Raw genomic sequence first — 19,572 nt, 5'->3', positions numbered from 1 at the left:
GATAATAAGGTGCACATGCTAATTAGATGCCCACCATCCCCATATGACGCCATTTCTGGGGGAAACGTGTCCTGAAGCCCATATGATCCACCTCCTGATGTGCTTAGGGTTAGCAGCTTCAGTAACCGCACCCCTAATCTAAGAGAAGTGGGGGAGCTACTCTCGAAGAACCCCCCAGCCTGCTGTCCCACTGGGACACACCAGGGTACGCTGAGTTGTGCCAAAGGCACCTTTGACCAATTTTGTCAAAATATTCAGCTTGTGAACTTTACATAATTTAAGGAATAAGCTGCCACTCAAGCACTCTCTCTGCAGACCCATTCCAGCCCTGTGATGTGCCTATGACGTGGAATGCCACTCAATTGGAAACATCTCAGAATGTGGCTAAGGGGTGAGAACAATCTTATCGAGATTTTGTTTGTGTGTTAGGGGTTAGGGTAATGGGTGACATTTGGAGGCCGATAAGTTGAGCTAACAAGGACTTTTGCTGTATATAAGGAACAGCTCCTACCTGCAAGCTTACAGCTTTCCATCCATCTTCCCTTCTCCGGTGGCTTGGGACCCAGGAAGAAACATGAAGTGGCTGCTGCTACTTAGCCTGGTGGCACTCACCGAGTGCATCTACAAGTGAGTTGGGGACACATGGCCCAAAGAACGATTTCCCAGGGGCTAGTTCTCAGGACACTTCTCACATCATCTGTCTTTCCCCCCGTATTTTTCTTCCTCTCTTCCCTCCTTCAACGCGTCCCTCGAGAGTCTTTCTTTCTTTCTTGTTCCTCTTTTGCCCTTTTGGGGAGGCAGCCCGGAGGCCTGTGGCCAACAGCTCACATCTTCCAGGGTAGCCTGGCTATGATTCCCAGTTCCGCCACCGGCCAGCTGAACAACTCTGAACTTTACCACTTAGAACCTCAGATCTTTCTTCTGCAAATAAGGAGAAGGATAGCGCCTGCCCGGTGAGGTGGCTATGATTAAATAAAATATTTGCTCATGGGCAACGCTTTGCAAAATGCATTACTGTGCAAAAACAGGGAGCTTCTCTCCAGCCCCCTCCTACTTGGGCTTCCTTCTCTTCCCTCTTCCACTGGCTTCCTTTTCCTTCTCGGGCTTCCGTAGCGCCCCAGAATCTTTGCCCACTCATTCTGCCTCCCTCAAACCATCCGCTTGCACATGCTCTGTCACAGGGTCCCCCTCGTCAAAAAGAAGTCCCTGAGGCAGACCCTGATCGAGAATGGCAAGCTGGATGATTTCCTGAAGAAGAGCAACTTCAACCCGGCCATGAAGTACCTCCCCAAGGAGGTGGCCGCCGTGCTGTCCACTCAGGCCCTGGAGAACTATATGGATGTGAGTGCAGACAGGTGCCCACAGGGCAGCTCCCGGGGGCGGGGAACCTGGCCAGGAGGAGAGAGGACGATCCGGGGGCCTTGGAGGTCAGGCCAGGGCTCTGAGGCACCAGTCAGTAATTCCTGGATTTGCTCCCTGGATCTCAGCAGCACAGGGGCTTAAGAAATTCACCCCCCAGAGCTGTGGCTCTCATTGAGTCCATTCGCTATTTATACAGGCTGAGCACACTGTCAAGTGTCAGAGAGTGTGCCGAGCACGGGCGGGGGAGGCAGCTGTGACCAAAATCGGACACGGCCCCTGCCCTCTTGGAACTCACAGTCTCATAGGCATTTTAATCAATGAGCCATCCAAACTGATGAAAAGTACAGCCGGGATGAGGGGCTCACAAGGGAAGGTCTGGGTCTGGGGGTGGGGGTGGGGCGTAAGAATGTGACATGGGGGCAGGCAGGGACACCTTTCTGGAGCAATGAAAGAAGAGCTTGCCCAAGGGAAAGGGAGAGAGTCCCAGAGAGCGGAACGGCCCGTGCCGAAGCAGGAGGGAGCACTGAGTGAGGAAAGAAGCCTTGTGTGTGCCTGGGGGCCAAAAGGGAGAGAGGTGGTGCAAGGGAGGCCCGGAGCAACGGGTGGGGTCGGCCAAATGGCAAATGGTGGTCTGTAGCCTAAAGGTCATTGAATCACCTTAAACAGCGGGTCGACATGGTTAGAACTGAGTTGCAGAGAACTCACTCTGACTCTTCTCTTTGGGCCCCAATGGCAATGCACGAGCCGACATCGTGTGCCCCTCTATGGATGGCACGGGCCAAGGGTCAGAGGAATGCTGCCAAATGCTTAAGAGCTTGGCCTCTGAACTCAGCCAGACCTGGTGCAATGCTGGGCTCTAATACGTCCAAGCCATGGTGACCCTGGGCAGGTCATTTAAATTCTCTGAACCTCAGTCTCCGCACCTGTAAAACGGAACCACTAGTATCTACCATCAGAGGGTTGCTGCATGAAATTATTTGTGTTTTTGGAGTTCTTAGCCCAGGGCCTGGCCCCTGTTAGGAGCTTAATAGGTGTTAGTCCATTTACTCAGTCAACAAGGATTTATGCAGCACCTACTGTGTGCCAGAGGCTGAAGTTACAAAGGCGAACAAGCTAAATTCCTGGAGCTTACTTTCTAGAGGGAAAGACAAATATGTAAGATAATTTCAGGGACTGACAAGTTCCATACAGGAAAATTAATTAGAGTAAAGAGAAACAGTGTAACTGGGTGGAGATGGAGAGGTAATTTCAGATAAAAATAGTCAGGGAAGGTTTCCTGGAAGAGGTGACATTGAACTAGAGCTCTGAATGATTGATGGGAAGGGGTCAGCCAAGGAAAGAACTGAGTAGACATTTTCCAAATCCAAGGAATAGCAAGTGCAAAGGCCCTGGGATGAGAATGAGCTCGCCACCTTCAAAGAGCAGGCAGGAGACCAGGGTGGCTTAAGCAGAGGTGGCCAGGGGCAAAGGACTGCCAATAAGAATAAAAATCATGGCAGAATGCATGGGTGTTTCAGTGATAGAATGCTCACCTTTCATGCAGGAGACCTGGGTTCCATTCCCAGACCATGAACCATTATTTACTAATGGCAATACCTTTCCCTGAAACTTGCTGTAGGCATCTGGGTTTAGAAATAAGATTTCTCCATGGGTTTCCATCTTCAGACTTCTTTATCTCTTGATCAACAATGCAATGAACATGTAGACATTTACTCTGTAGGATGCTAGAAGGTCACACCCCTGTCCTCTGAGAAGGTGGGGTCTCCAGGATGACGAGCCTAAGACATACAAAGACAGTGGCTGAATGCAGACTCTTAAGCTAAACGATGCTTAGGAGATTAAAATCAGAAGGGGAGTAGGGGAGCAATCTGGGAAGACTTCCAGGAGGAAGAGACAGCCAGGCTGAGCCTTGAAGGACAGCTGTGTCCGAGGAAGCAAAGAGAACAGCAAAGGAAAAGGCAAGGAGGTGGACTGAAGGGAATGCCCAGAATCATATTGGGGCAGATCCAGTGCCTGGCTGGGGGGGACGGGGTGGTCCCCGGTCACTGACCTGGACTGTCCTTGCCCTGACAGATGGAATACTTTGGCACCATCGGCATCGGAACCCCGCCTCAGGAGTTCACCGTCATCTTTGACACCGGCTCTGCCAACCTGTGGGTGCCATCCGTCTACTGCTCCAGCCCTGCCTGCTGTGAGTCCCGCGCCCCTCCCGCCGCAGCCCCTCCCTCTGCTCCCCAGCACCAACTGCCCCTGGGGACACCTGAACGCTCGTGGGCTTCCAGCCTGAGGGTCACTCGACTGGATTTTCTGAGCATCTGCTAGGTGCCAGGCTTCGGTGCTCTCCTGGCTGCTCATTGAAGGTGGCGAGCTCATTCCCATCCCAGGGCCTTTGCACTTGCTATTCCTTGGATTTGGAAAATGTTTAACTCTAGTTCTTTCCTTGGCTGACTCCTTCCCATCAATCATTCAGAGCTCTAGTTCAATGTCGCCTCTTCCAGGAAGCCTTCCCTGACTATTTTTATCTGAAATTACCTCTCCACCTCCATCCCGTTACACTGCTTCTCTTTACTCAAATTAATTTTCCTGTATGGCACTTGGCAATCCCTAGAATTATCTTACATGGTCCCTGCCTTCAAGGAACCCACAGAGAGGCAGAGAGAAACTCTCCCAAATAACCACAGCTGGAGGAGAGAGTGCAGGGGTCGATGGGGACCCACAGGGGACAAAGCTGAAGGGCCGTGGGACAGCCAGCTGGGAGGGGCGCCTGGTAGCCTAGAGACGAGGAAAGGTCTTTTTTTATTTAATATTTTCATTGACACATCTTCATAGACACGCAGTCCATCCATGGTGTACAATCCACGGCTCACAATATCATCACATAGTTGTGTAGTCATCACCATGATCATTTTTTAGAACATTTGCATCTCTCCAAAAAAAAAGAAGGAAAAGGGAAAAAGGAAAAAAAACATACATCCCATACCCCTTACCCTTCCCTCTCATTGGCCACTAATATTGCAATCTACCCAATTTTTTTAACCCCTCAGCACACTTCTTATTATTTATTTTATTTATTGTTGTTGTTTTTTTACTCATCTGTCCATATCCTGGATGAAAGGAGCCTCAGACACAAGGTTTTCACAATGAGGAAGGGTCTTGATTAAAAAATGAAAAATCTTCCATCTGCGATCAAAAAGGGTTTTGAAATTGGAAGATGTGGACAGTGTTTTAAGTCCCTTCCCCTCCCAGTTTTCGTTCATCTGAGTTTTTCGTCACAAGGAGGTGCCTGTGAGATGTTCCCCTTCAGAAGTCACTGGAACGCTGGCTGTCCAGGGTGGGGCCAAAAGGTGCTCCCAGGCAGCCCAGGGACTGCTCCACTCAGCGTGTGCCTGCTGGCGGGGATGGGGGGTCCTCGGGAAGCCCCCGGGGATGGCCAGGGGCTCTCCATCACTGAGCTGGTCCCAGATGGTCCAACAAGGTCGGAATGGAACTTGGCCGTTTCTGGGTGCCAAGATCCCGGGAAGGTGTCCCCAACCCGTGAGCCTGGCTGGGCGTGTGGAGGTTGACCGTGTCACTGCTTGCCTTTGCAGCCAACCACAACCTCTTCAACCCCCAGCAGTCGTCCACCTTCCAGGCCACCAGCCAGTCGGTCTCCATTGCCTACGGCACTGGCAGCATGACCGGCATCCTGGGATACGACACCGTCCAGGTGTGTGCCTGCGGGCTTGCCACCTGCTCCTGCCCAGCCCTGGGCCAGCTACTGGGGATCAGGGGGTGCAAAGTGCATGCCCCAGAACTGGCTCATTCAAGCAATATGGGTCCCTGGGTTCACAGAACGAACCCGATCGGGGCTGGCAGGGCGGGGCGGAGGGTAGGCGACAAGTGGCGGAGACGTCTCAGACATTTCCAGATAAGGCAGTGGCGGGACTGGAATGCAGTATATGGAGTCAGGAACCACCCCCAGCCCCCATCAAACCAAGTGCGCAGGTGGAGGGGAGAGCTGAAGGCTCCATTCCCTTGCGGAAACCCCTTCTCTACCTCCCCCTGCCACCCACAGCCCCCCTGAGTCACAAAAGCTCCAAGAGCCCCTGCTGCCGCCTCCAGGGCACGGCCAAGGCCAAGAGCCCCGATTGCCCCCAGATCCATTTTGCATGTGTTCGTCACAGACGCAAATGCATGCAGGGACCAGGTGTTTGGCAGCAAACCCTCACACCAAGCCCCACAGCCTGTGGCCACCTGGAGACCGGTCACAAGGACTCTCTCCAGTGGCACAACAAGCCTTCCGGGGGGAGCAGTCCCACCGGCCTCCTCCCAGCCCTGGAAGCCAAGGAATGAACGAGCGGTGGTGCCGTGGGCCGTGGCTGGCGCTCAGCCTTGCTCGGTGAGCACAGGGACTGACTGATGGTGAGCGTCTTGGTCTCCCCCCTCTCCCAGGTTGGTGGCATCAGCGACACCAACCAGATCTTCGGCCTCAGCGAGACGGAGCCCGGCTCCTTCCTGTACGAGTCTCCCTTCGACGGCATCCTCGGGCTCGCCTACCCCAGCATTGCTGCGTCCGGGGCCACCCCTGTCTTTGACAATATCTGGAACCAGGGTCTGATTTCCCAGGACCTCTTCTCCGTCTACCTGAGCTCGTAAGTTGGGTAGGGAGTGGCCATCCCCCCCCACACACACAACCACCCACCTCCCCACCACCCCCAGGGTTTCCAACCTGAAACTGCAGTCGCCTGGCCCAGCGGGGAGCCGGGGGTGCAGAGAGGCTCTTGGAAAGCAAGGGAACGAATGGAAAGGTTGACGCCTAAGGTGAACGAATACAAAGCAACGGTGCCAAGCGTCTCTCTGACAAACCAGCTTCACTCCAACTTATTCTGCCAGCGTGAATCTGTGTCACCTACCTTGACTGAGCCCGATTGTCCTCAGTCATTTGCTCTCCACTGCCAGGTCCCTCGTCACTGGACACCCCACCCCCACCCCCAAAGAGGCCATCTAGAGTGAATTCATTTAACATAGAGGGACCAAAAAGATCAGATCAGGACTTAAATCTTGAACGACGAACCTCAAAACTGCTGAAAAGGAATTTCTTTTCTTCATTAACCAAACATGGGTCCCACGCGTGACTTTGAGTGAACGCTAAGAACGGACAAAGAGTAAAGCAAGGGTAGGTTTGGGTTTGGTCAGGTTTCTCCCGACAAAAGGGAACGAGGGTGTAAGGAGACAGCCTCCGCGTCATTGACAGTTGCAGCGTGACCCTGGCAAGAAGTACTTTTCCGCAGGAATATCTGAGAATGTGCCCAAGGGGCCTGTCTCAGCCCCCCTTCTCTTTTGAAGCCATTATGTCATCATTCCCGTGTGTTTTCTTTGCTGTTATCTTTCTAACGCTGCCAGATTCTCATGGCTTGCCCAGCACTGTCATCGATGCTTCCAGAATGACGGTGCAAACGAACAAACCCTGTCGAGCGGGTTCTGTTTCATAAGCGGCCGATTTGTTGGTGATTGATGGCATGTCGCCATCTTCCTTTGCATCCCTATTCAACCTGAACACTGCAGAAAATGAGAAGATGAACATTTCAATAAGGAGAACCCCTGGGCAAAGGCCATTTCATCTTGTATTCTACCTCTTCGCCGCCCAGTTGGCTCTTCAACATGACCTGCATTTATGAGTACTTTAGTATTTTATATGGCGCCATCTTAAACTCTCCAACTGGACCAGAGTTGCTCCATCTCTGCCCTATTGGCATCTGGGGACAGGTCATTCCTTACGGCGGGGTGGGGTGTTTAGCAGCAGCCCTGGCTTCTACTCCCTAGATGCCAGCGGTGTCCCCTCTCCTAGAGGCAAAGTGCCCTGGCTGAGAAATCGATGCACTACATTCTGAGGTCCTTAAGAACGAGAGCTGTCGTACGGTCACTTCTCTTGTGTTCCCCATGATGACTAGGATGAGTATCATAGTGGAAATCACAAGCTTTGGAACCCCTAAGACCCAGGTTCTAATTTCGCATCAGCCACTCCCTGGCTGGGTAAACTGGGGCAAGTCGCCTCACCTCTCTGAGCTTCAGTTTCATCATCGGGAAAGTGGAGCAAGTAACAGTACCGTCCACTGCACAGGCCTTGGTGTAAGGGTTAAAAAAAAAAAAAAAACACTGTCACATGCTCAGCACAACTCCTGGCCCTGGCCAGTGGCCAGTAAAGGGTAGCTCTTAGGATGCACATATTAGACATTCACTTATTGCATGCGGAATGAATGAATGAATGAATGATCTCCGGTCTTCTTCCTCCATTTTCCACAGAGATGACCAGAGTGGCAGCGTGGTGATGTTCGGTGGCATCGATTCTTCCTACTACACTGGAGAACTGTACTGGGTGCCTCTTTCTGCTGAGGGTTACTGGCAGATCACCGTGGACAGGTGAGATCATGATGGATGAGTGACATCCTGGCCTCCAGACCTGTTTCTTGTTGGATGCACAATTCACTAGCTTTCCAGAAGCCTCTCAGAATGGCCAGTGCAGGAAAAGACAATCTGGGAAGGGAAGGGGGTTGTTGGCCAAGCCAAAGAGACCCTTGGAAAGGCACTTCAAGCACTCCGTGAGCATGAGATGACCGCTTTCCTTCTGGTCAGGGAGGCAGGACCCTCTAGCAGCATCCCTGGGGAGAGCTGAGGACCCAGTCTGCCCACACGTCTCAGCATTCAGGAGACCTGAGGCCAAGCACACAGGTTTCCCACTCTAGAGACATGGCACATTCAGTCTAGGGACAGGACAAAGGGCTGAGACGTTGTTTGGGGTCATTCCTTCCTGCTCTCACCTTCACAGCCTGTTCCTTGCCTCCATCTGGCTGCCCGAGTGACCAATTATCCCAGTTGGCCTTGAACTGAATAGTTTCCCAGGATGCAAGACTTTGAATACTTAAAGTATGAGCTGGTCCTCCATCCCTGCACCACTACGGTGCTGAGAGTTCATGAGTTCCTGCAATCCCGCCCTTCTCCTCTTGTTGCCCTCACTTCCCTCTGCCTACAATGCCTTCCTCCAGCTCTTCACCTCCCAGCTCCTAAGCAACCTTTGGTCTCTGCTTCTCTGAGAAGCCTTCCCCCTGGCAGCTCCTTCCCCGCCTCCATGCCCACTGGATTGTGTGTCTATTCTCCAATGACATGACCCACTCATCGAGCTCTTCCCCTGAAATAACTCTTCTCTCCAGTTAGACTGTGAGCTCTCTGCAGCCAAAAAAAATCTGTGGCTCCATCTTGTCTATCTTTGCATCTCCCAGGCCTGGCACAGAGTGGGCATTTGATATATATCTGTTAAATAAACGTATGCATGAACGTCAGAGCAAGTGAGACAAACTATGAGATCATATGCATTGGTCAACAGACCCACCTCCCGCCAGGGAAGGAGGCACCCTCCAGGGTCACCTGGTTCCTCCTTGGGGACATGTACCTCCTGGCGATTCAGGGGACCCTTCCTTGCTTCTCACCCTCAGCATCACCATGAATGGAGAGGCCATCGCTTGCAGCCAGGGCTGCCAGGCCATCGTTGACACGGGCACCTCTATGCTGGCTGGTCCAGTCAATGCCATCGCCTACATCCAGAGCTACATTGGAGCCAGCCAGAACTCCTACAACCAGGTACGTGTGGCCCCACCTTCCCTCCTCTAGAACCATGTGGCGGACCCACTGCACAAAGGAGCGAAAATCTTTCTAACCCACGCCACCTCTCGGTCTTCCCAGATGGCGATCAGCTGCTCGGCCATCAACAACCTACCCGACATTGTCTTCACCATCAATGGGGTGGAGTACCCTCTGCCCGCCAGCGCCTACATCCTACAGGTAAGGGGGCCCTGGGCCACCCACCAGATGTGGCCACACATCTCCCCTTCGCCCGGGGGAAAAAAATCACTTCTCCAGGCCAAAGCTAAGAGGCATGTCAACATCTGCTCTCCAGCCTCCAGAGGAAAAGAACAGCATAAAGCTAAATGCATGGATGAGATGTCCATGCAGCCCCCTCCCAACCCCCAAGAGAAAAAAAGCAAAGCCAAAAGGCGAGGGTGTGGAAAGAGGATTTGAAGTTGGAATCCAGGGGGGCTGATCCCTGGATCTCAGGGACCAACTGAAGCCCCAACTTCCAACCTCGTGCGAGCATCAGTTTCCTCGTCCCTAAATTAGAGACCTCAGCGTTCGCCACCCGCAGAGGGCTGTCAGGGTCACTGAGTGACATGGACGGCGTTTGAGCTGCAAAGCATCGGGCAAATGGAAGTCATAGCTCCCTTAGGGTTGGGACTTTAGACACTCTGAGTCACAGATCTTTATTCAAAAGAGCCACAGGAAAACTCGTCACCTTCTATTACGATACTAGGTGGAAGATTAGCTCCTCACTGGGCAAAAAGCGCCGATGCCTGGACTGTCCTCTCTCAGAGGCTCTGATTTAATTAGCAGGGGGTGGGGAGGTCTGACCAGTGGGAGGGAAGGAGAAAGTTTCAAAGCCCTGCACATGGTTCTAATGCCCAGCCCAAATCGTGCAGCCCAGTGACCCAGTGAATGAAACGGACTAAAGGCTGATCTGGTTTGCCACTGTATGGGATCAGGGTAATGAGACAAGGTACCAGGGTTTCCAAACTCCTCCCCTCCCCACAGCTCAGTTCTCCCTAAACCCCTTAGCTCCAATGCTGAGGCCAGGGTCCCTATGTCTGCCAGAAACCCCAGACAATGCAGATAATGTCCAGTCATCCCTGCAATGAACAGGTTAGACAGACAGACCCCAGTCCGAGAACAGCCAAGCCCCAGGACAAAGCTAGCAGGCACCTCCTTGCAAACCTCTTGCAGCCGGGCTCTGGCGATTTGATGTTTTATCTTGTTCCCCCACCCACCCACCCACCCAGGCAACTGAAACTGTTACATGTGTGTCCCATCTCTGTTTTGTGTTTTTGGTTTTTTGGCACGGGCAGGCTCCGGGAATCGAACCGGGGTCTCCGGGTCTCCAGCGTGGCAGGCGAGAACTCTGCCACTGAGCCACCGTCGCACCATCCCCATCTCCGGTTTTATTCTCCTTTTTCTCCAGAACCAGCAGGGCTGCACCAGCGGCTTCCAGGGCATGGACCTTCCCAGCGCCTCTGGAGATCTCTGGATCCTGGGTGATGTTTTCATTCGTCAATACTTCGTTGTCTTCGACAGGGCCAACAACCAGGTCGGCCTGGCCGCCTTAGCTTAAGCCTGAGCCTTTCCAGCCTCTTTCCAGGAAGGTCTCACCTCAGTCCTGTGTCCACTCTAGCTGTATATACTTCTCCTGATTGCTGTTCCTATGGGGTCATGGAGGTGGGCTTTTGGCCCCGTTCCCTGTCCTACTGATAATGCAGAATAAAAAATACAACCCACTGAAACATGTTTCTATGTTTTTTTTTTGGTGTTGCTGCTTCTCTTCACTGGTATCTCCCCTTAGGTCACTGGGGCAAGAGTCAATACATCCAGGCAAAGGAATGGGAAATGGCCATGTCCACTTGGACAGCACCTGAAACAGTAACACTGGCAGTGGACACTTCCTAATAGAACCGGGAAGAAAAGTGGGTCTCAGGGAGTCCTACTAGGAGTACCTGAGAAAACTTGGGGGTCAGAAATGCCAGGTCCATTGTCTCCCCATCGAATAGAGTGCCAAAGTTCTTGCTTGAAGAGGTCAACTTCTTATTTCCCCCAAAGCCCCTTCTGGAAAGGTGGCCGCTGATGGTGACCTTTTTTTTTTTTAAATTTATTTATTAATTAAAAAATTAACAAACCAAATAAAACATCAACATATATAATCAGTAATTCACAATATCATCACTTAGTTGCGTATTCATCATTTCTTAGAACATTTGCATTAATTCAGAAAAAGAAATAAAAAGACAATAGAAAAAGAAATAAAACGAACACAGAAAAGAAAAAAAAAGATTATACCTACCATATGCCTTACCCCTCGCTTTCATTGATCACTAGCATTTCAAACTAAGTTTATTTTAGCATTTGTTCCCCCTATTATTTATTTGTATTCCATATATTCTACTCATCTGTTGATGAGGTAGATAAAAGGAGCATCAGACACAAGGTTTTCACAATCACACAGTCACATTGTGAAAGCTATATCATTATTCAAACATCATCATGAAACATGGCTACTGGAACACAGTTCTACATTTTCAGGCAGTTCCCTCCAGCCTCTCCATTACATCTTGGATAACAAGGTGATATGTACCTAATGCGTAAAAATAACCTCCAGGATAACCTCTTGACTCTGTTTGGAATCTCTCAGCCATTGACACTTAGTCTCATTTCACTCTTCCCCCTTTTGGTCGAGAAAGTTTTCTCAGTCCCTTGATGCTGAGTCTCAGTTCCTTCTAGGGTTTTTCTCAATCCCTTGATGCTGAGTCTCAGCTCATTCCAGGATTTCTGTCCCACGTTGCCAGGAAGGTCCTGAGAGTCATGTCCCACATAGAGAGGGGTAGGGTGGTGAGACTGCTTGTTGTGTTGGCTGGAGAGAGAGGACACATCTGAGCAGCAAAAGAGGCTCTCTTGGGGGTGACTCTTAGGCTTAAATTTTAAGTAGACTTGACCTATCCTTTGTGGGGTTAAGTTTCATATGAACAAACCCCAAGACTGGAGGCTCAGCCTATAGCTTTGGTCGTCCACACAGCTTGTGAGAATATCAAGAATTTAACTTGGGGAAGTTGAATTTCTCCCCGTTCTCACGATGGTGACCTTCTTAAAAAAGCAGGACAAGATGGACTTGTCCCTAAGACATGGGCCCCAGAAGTGACAGAAGCTGACACCCCACAATCTTTCAGGCCGCTGTATGTGATCAGCTGGTTGCTTGAGGTCAGCAATGGAGGGCCTCTCCCACACCAGGTCTCAGATGCTCACCAGATCCATTTCCCCATCTGCAATTCAAAGAGAAGGGTTTCCCACTTTTTAGAGGTTGTGAGAAAGCGGCCTGTGCATGCTTAGAAAGGCAAACAGGAATTACTTAGAACGTCATTCCTCAGAATGGGTTTGACAGTGAAATAGTCAAGAAAACAAAGTTTTAAGATAAGCATGGACTGGAAGTTGAAGGTTTCTGGAAAGTTACCCTAGTGCAAATAACCTTCATAGATTCATATAATGCCCTAGGTGTTCTTTAGACTTGGCAGCAATGGTTTGGTTTGGGTTTGGCAAGTTTTGATAGGTAGCAATGTCTACTGAAGCTTGCATAAGAGTGAACTCCAGGGTATACTCTCTACTCTATTTGCACTCTCCCAGCAACTGATACTTTATCTGTTACACTTTTTTTTCCCCTTTTGGTCAGGATGGCCTTGTTGGTTCCATGGTGCCAGGGCCAGGCTTGTCCCTGGGAGTTGTCTCCTATGCCACCAGGGAGACCTTCATCCCTGGATGTCGTCTCCCACGTAAGGGGAGGGCAATGATTTCACTTGCCTGGTAGGGCTTCGAGGGAAAGAGAGGCCACACTAAGCAACAAAAGAGGTCCTCCAAAGTAACACTTAGGAATACCTATAAGCAGGCTAAACTTCTCCACTACATACACAAACATCACAAGAGCAAGCCTCAAGATCAAGGACTTGCTCTATTGATTTGGTTGTCCCTGATATTTGACATCGTGTCAGAGTTTTCCCCCATGGAAAAGTTTAATAGATCCATATTTTTTCTTCCATGCCTCAAGGGACTTTGCCAATACTTTTTGACTATCTGCTTAATATTCTCTGAGATCTATCCATGCATTATATTAAGGTATAAAAGATAAGCAGGGAACATGCTACGTTCTAGCCTCGGCTTGGAGGTTCACAAAGCACATTTCCCCATCCAGGGCTCTGAGAAGCCCTGCTGCAAATGACCTGTGCGCTTTAATGCAATTGAGTTTGATCCCAGTTCCTCTGTGGCTCATAAATCTACTACAGTCCTGTGCTCCTCAGCACAGTTGTTGGAAAATTTCCTACTTTCATCTCCCCAGATGTCAGCTGGAGACCCTGGCCTGAGGGCTGGAGCCGGGCCTTCCTGCTGAGATGAAATGATTTGGGGGTGCCCAAATCAAGCCAGCTTTAGAGAACCTCGGTTTGCAATTTTTCACTCGTCAACAAAAGACCCTGGACTCTAGGAAGGGCTGGGACGAGTTCTGCACCCAAAGCTCCAGGTCTCACCAGTGTCCCCCTCGCCCCTCTAACTCATTCTCTATCACTGAACAGTCTTTTGAAATATAAATGTGATCACATCCGCATCCTTGTTTAAAATTTTTAATCAATGCCTTGTACTTGCAGGTAGAATAAAACAGCAGCTCTCTAGTGGGGCTTCCAGATCCTGTGGGGTCTAATCTCCTGGTACTTTTCCTGCCTCATTCTGACCCCTTCCATCCCGAGCTCCAGCCACACTGGCCTTCCACAACCTCCAAAAACTCTCCCACATTCTTTCCCACCTCCAAGCTTAGCACATGCTGTTCCTTCCACCTGGGTTGCTTTGCCCCTTTTCCTTGACCTAGCTAACACCTGGCATTCCGCACATCTCAGCTTAAATGTCACTTCCCCGCTAGGCCTCCCCAACTACCCTCTCCTAGAGCCTGCCTTCCTCTTCCTTTATGGCACAGGCTATAATTACACATTAATGTGAGTGTTTGTTTCTGATCCACAAGGGTAGGGACTGTGATGGCTTTCATTACAGTTGAAGTCGCAGCTTGACAATAAAGGTCGAATGTGTGATTCGTTGAAGGTGATATTTTAAAAGGAAACAACTAAGATGGGATGACAGACCAGTGCTGATCTAAGACTCGTGTAAGATAACAGATGGGTCAGCTTCCACTCCAACCAATATTCTATCTCAGATGTGGTCATGGGACACGTGGGTGGATTTCTTGGGTTTCCAGGGAAGAATCTCACCATTTCCTGGCTCCTTTGCTGCCATTGCTTTTGCTGATATTTCCCAAGCACCTGCTATGAGCCAAGCCGAGTGCTAGGCTCTGGGGATGCAGGTGGGGTCCTCCTGGACCCTCTGTTTCCTCTTCTTCTCAGCCCCAGCAGCTGCAGATCAGCCTCTCTCCCACCTCTTCTTCCGTTTCCTCACCCAGGGATTCCTGGATCCAGACAGAACCTAGAGAGGTTCCTGTGTCAACACATCCGACCTGATACTTCCCACTTTGCTCCAAAAGACAAGATGGATTCGCATTCCTTTTTCTACAGTCTCATGCCTCTCCTTCATCCATCTGTTCATCCTTCTCCACTTCCTGAGAGCCTCTGGGGGTCCAAGCAGAGCTCAATCCATTCTTTTCATTCACACACGTCCAGGAGTGTTATTTTAATCTCACAGTCTCTGCTCCACTCATCTATGAAACCCAAACCCTCCCCAAATGAAGATTCTCACACGTTGCTAGTGGGAATATAAATTGGTACCATCCCTAAGGATTGGCAGTATCTATCAAAATTAGAAACGCCAAGAGCTTTTGGCCCACTTCTGGGGATTTCTTTTCAAGATACCCTTGAGCATGTGCAACTGATGTAAGTACCAGGTATTCTTTCTAGCGTTATTTGTAATAGCAAGATCTGAAATGCTTCAAATCCATCCATAGAGGATACTGAAACAACTGTGGTACATGGACTGTGATGCAAAGCCACTATGCAGCTGTAAAAAGAAAAATGAGTGTGCTCTCTAGGTACTGAGATGGGAAGATCTTGAAAATACATTAAGCTCAAAAAAAAAAAACATGCACAACTGGGTCTGTGTTGGGATTATTAGGACAGAAGAAAAATCTTTGCTTGCATATGCATAAAGGAACTCAAGAACTGGTCACCGTGGAGAAGACAGGGATGGAGAGAGATTGGTCACTGGATACGATTTTACATTTTTAAATTGATGAGGACCTACTACATATTCAAAGTAAGTTCAGGTATTTTTAAACCTTGGAAAGTCTGTCCTAATTAGAAACCGATTGTGATTTACCTTTAGGCCTGCTCACCTAACAATCTCCAAAAGCAGGTGTCTTGAAACTGGTCTGACCATTTGGCCCTTCTGGAACGTTCCATGTCCAGTGAAATTGGCATGACACCGGGCCATTGGCTTCTAACACAATCTTCCCCCATCCTACTGATTCTCAGAACTCTAAACGTGGAAATCCAGGAAAGGGGAAATGAAGGTGTATTCACCCAAGAACCAACACCCCCTTGCTTGATGGAGTTCAGATGGATGAATTTTGAGAGCAACCCACCCCAGCAAAAGCTCTGCCTGCCCTGCTTTCGCCCAGCTGGGGTCTCCAGCCACCCCTGGGGTAAGGGGTCATGCATACCAGGGGCTTATTCAGGGCAGAAGATGTTCTTGTCAAATTGGATTCCACTGGAATGCTCCCAACTTGTCATACAAATGCCCACGAGGGGAAGAGGGCAGCTCTGAGCCCTCCAGGGATCCTGAGAAGGGCCTGCATTTACCTAGGATATGAGGCACATGCAATGCCTGGAGGCCCACTACGCGCAGTTGCTAGAACCTTCTTGTGCCTGGGGCAGGGGGGAAGCAGGGTGAGTCCTTGGGTGGGGCCAGCTGGGTGCAGGGGAGCGCCGGCTACCCCAGGAGCAGCTGTCACCCAGTGGGGACGAGGACTCCAGCACCCTCACAGTCCCGGGGGGCCAATGCTGCAGAGGGTCCCCCGAGGGCCCGAGTGCCAGCTGCCTGCACCCTCAGAGGCTCCCCTTCCCCGTCTCACTCCAGCCCCCCTCACTGTGCTTCCTGGGCTCACCTCCCAGATCAATCACTGGCATATGGATGCTGGTCTCTGGGTCTGCTTTAAACTAATGTGATTGTAGCACCCTCCCCCCACCCCACCCCACCCCATAAACTGTGGCTGTCAACGGCGCCTCTGAAACCCCAGCAGAAGAGGCCAAGCCGAGTGAGATGTGAAGGGGGAAAGCCCAGACTATGAATCCAAAGAAAAGGGGCCGTTCTCTGCATTCACAAGCTGGGCAACCTCAGAACATTCTAGTCTCTCCCGGCCTCTGTTTTCCCAGCTGTAAAATGGATGGCAAATGGGCATGTCCGGATAAGCACATTTTTATACTTGAACCAACCTGAAAATGTTTATAGCTGCTTCTCTTCCCTTGCCTCCCCCTCGCCCCTTTTTTACTAACAGAATAAAAACCATTTACTTGTGTGCCATGGGGGTAGGAGATTGTTATTAAAATCTGAGTGAATAGCCTGATCAAGATGATGGAGTTGCCAGCCAACACAACAAGCAATCTCACCACCCTCCCCCTGTCTATGTGGGACATGACTCCCAGGGGTGTGGACCTTCCTGACAACGTGGGACAGAAATCCTAGAATGAGCTGAGATTCAGTATCAAGGGATTGAGAAAACCTTCTTAACCAAAAGGGGAAAGAGTGAAATGAGACAGTGTCCATGGCTGAGGGATTCCAAACAGAGTCGAGAGGTTATCCTGGAGGTTATTCTTACACATTAAGTAGATATCACCTTGTTAGTCAAGATGTAGTGGAGAGGCTGGAGGGAAGTGCCTGAAAATGTAGAGCTGTGTTCCAGTAGCCATGTTTCTTGAAGATGATTATATAAAGATATAGCTTTCACAATGTGACTGTGTGATTGTGAAAACCTTGTGTCTGATGCTCCTTTTATCTACTTTATCAACAGATGAGCAGAACATATGGAATAAAAATAAATAATAGGGGGAACAAATGTTAAAATAAATTTAGTTTGAAATGCTAGTGATCAATGAAAGGGAGGGGTAAGGGATGTGGTATGTATGAATTTTTTTTCCTGTTTTCATTTTGTTTCTTTTTCTGAATAGATGCAAATGTTCCAAGAAATGATTGTGATGATGAATATGAAACTATGTGATGATATTGAGAATTACTGATTATATATATGTAGAACAGAATGATCAAAATAGGAATGTTTGCGTTGGTTACGTGTTCTTTGGTATTTAAAAAAATAAAAAAATAAAAGGTGATGGAGTTGCTTCAGGGTTCTATCAACCCATTGAAGAGGTGAACAACCAGCAAGAACTGGCAGAAATCTCTCTCTCCAAGCTCCAGAAAACAGTTAAAGGACAGAAGTAATAGGGCAAGTGTCAAATCAAAAAACAAAAGCTGAGAGTTTGTCACCAGTGGACGGGCCTTGCAAGAGAAGCGAAGGAGAGTTCTGAAGGTGAAAGGAAAGGACAACAGAAGGGATACTGAAGCCACATGAAGAAATAAAAGATCTCTTAGTGGGGGTAACGATATAGCTAAATATAAAGGCCAGCACTATTGTCTTCTTGGTTTATAACACCATTTTTTGATTTCTTATAGGATCTAAAAGGCAAATGCATAAAGTGTAACGATGCTGAGAAACTCTGGAATCTGTCCTGTAACTACTTGTTGAAGAGTGCTTAGAAAACTACTGCTGTTTTCTTTCTTTGCTTTGTATATATATTATATTATATAATAAAGTTTAAAAAAACGTAATGATACAAATGTTCTAAAAAATGATCGTGGTGAACTTTAGGGAAACCCAAATCAATAGGCCACGCCCTTGATCCTGAGGCTTACTCTTGTGAAGATTGTGTAGGTAGCAGAGAACTTAAACTACCTATAGGCATGCCTAAGAGTTACTTCTGGAGGACCTCTGTTGTTGCTCAGATGTGACCTCACTCTCTCTAAGCCCAACACTGCAAGTGAAATCATTGCCCTTCCCCTTCCGTGGGACATGACATCCAGGGGTGAAAGTCTCCCTGGCACGAGGGAGAGGACTCCCAGGGATGAATCCAGACCTGGCACCATGGGATCAACAATTACATCCTGACCAAGGGGTAAAAGAATTGTCACAAATAAGGTATCAGTGGCAGAGAGAGTTCAAATAGAGTCGAGAGGCTACTCTGAAGGTTGCTCTTACACAAGCTTCAGGTAGACATTGCTACCCATCATAACCTGCCAACCCCCAACCAGGACCATTCCAGCCAATCCTAAAGAACACCTAGGGCAATATATAAGATTCCACAAGGGTTCCAGGCACTAGAGTAACTTCCCAGCAACCTACAACCTCCAAATGGGTCCCTGGTCCAGATAAGTCCTGAAACCTAGCCCAGCCTCTCCAGAATATCAGATAGTTCCATCTCCCTACCCCATATTAGTGACAGACCCTTCCAATATGAAAAGTTTAGAATGGCAATAGCCCACACACCCCTAAAGAGTGGGATGGAAAAATCAAAGGTAATGGTGGAGTTATACAGTGAAGATAGGATTTAACAAATGAATATGAATGCTGAACCATTAAATTGATATATCTTTTAGTCTCCAGTATTTTAGAGCAGATAGAAGTAAAAACCTAAAATTATGGAATTGTAACCCATGTCAAAGTCTGAAATATGTTCTATAATTAATTGTGGTGCTGTGCTTCGCAATTTATAGCTTTTTTGTATATATGTTATTTTTCACAAAATAAAGAAGGAAAAAAAAGTCAATTTTGATGATAAAAAAGTATTTAAGCCCACTAGCCTCCTTTATTCTGGAGCAGCTAGAAGGAAAAATATGAAAGGATTGTATGGTAGCCCATAACAAACTCTGGGATCTGTCCTGTAACTACTTGTTGAAGAGTGCTTTGAAAACTATTGCTTTTTTCTTTCTTTGCTTTGTATATGTATTATACAATAAAAAAAGTTAAAAATAAAAAAAAGATCATGGTGACAAATACACAACTATGTGATGATATTGTGAGCCATTGTTTGTACATCATGTATGGAATGTATGGGTGTGAAGATTGGTCAATAAAAACATTAAACAAAAAAAATGTACTGATGTCAGTAGTTTGGGGCTTATAATGTAACTTGTGAGAAGAAATACATAAAGTGGGGGGGACAGAGGGGTATAGGAATATAGTTTGTGTATGCTATTGAAGTTAAGCTGGTACCAAAGCAAATAAGATTGTTACAGATTTAGGTTGTTAAGTTAAAGCCCCATGGTAACTACAAAGAAAATATTGGAAAATATGCAAGCTCATAGAGACAGAAATTAGAGTACAAATCGCCAGGCGTGGGGGGCAGAGAGAATGGGGAGTTGATGTATGCTGGGCATAGGGTATCCGTTCAGGGATGGGAAAGTTCTAGCACTGGAGGGCAGGGTGAGGTAACCCAATATTGTGAATATAGTTAATCCCACTGAATGGTATGCTTGGGAATAGTCGAGATGGGACAGTTTATGTTGTATATATGTTCCCATAGTTAATAATTTTTTAAAAAAGGAGCAATA

General features: G+C 48.6%; 1 protein-coding gene across 1 annotated transcript; it reads left to right on the top strand.

Annotated features, from left to right (window-relative positions):
• The first annotated feature begins 498 nt into the window (after nt 1–498).
• LOC143645882 (pepsin A-like) lies at nt 499–10,719 on the top strand. The gene is made up of 9 exons (XM_077114993.1): nt 499–627; nt 1,182–1,341; nt 3,436–3,553; nt 4,950–5,068; nt 5,794–5,993; nt 7,645–7,761; nt 8,832–8,976; nt 9,079–9,177; nt 10,406–10,719. Exons 1-9 carry the CDS (start codon nt 575–577, stop codon nt 10,553–10,555), a joined length of 1,161 nt encoding a protein of 386 aa, XP_076971108.1. The 5' UTR covers nt 499–574; the 3' UTR covers nt 10,556–10,719.
• Nucleotides 10,720–19,572: the final 8,853 nt, after the last annotated feature.

The sequence above is a fragment of the Tamandua tetradactyla genome, chromosome 9, assembly GCF_023851605.1.
Source record: "Tamandua tetradactyla isolate mTamTet1 chromosome 9, mTamTet1.pri, whole genome shotgun sequence".
NCBI classification, from domain to species: Eukaryota; Metazoa; Chordata; class Mammalia; order Pilosa; family Myrmecophagidae; genus Tamandua; species Tamandua tetradactyla.
The sequence above is the reverse complement of the archived record's forward strand: the minus strand, read 5'-3'. Positions and strand labels throughout refer to the sequence as shown.

What these genes read in the sequence shown, in the direction of transcription:
- LOC143645882 (XM_077114993.1), top strand. Translation starts at nt 575, where the DNA reads ATGAAGTGGCTGCTGCTACTTAGCCTGGTGGCACTCACCGAGTGCATC. An exon ending in TGGCAGATCACCGTGGACAG is followed by an intron (nt 7,762 to 8,831) that starts GTGAGATCATGA and finishes TCTCACCCTCAG; the next exon opens with CATCACCATGAATGGAGAGG. An exon ending in GCCAGAACTCCTACAACCAG is followed by an intron (nt 8,977 to 9,078) that starts GTACGTGTGGCC and finishes CGGTCTTCCCAG; the next exon opens with ATGGCGATCAGCTGCTCGGC.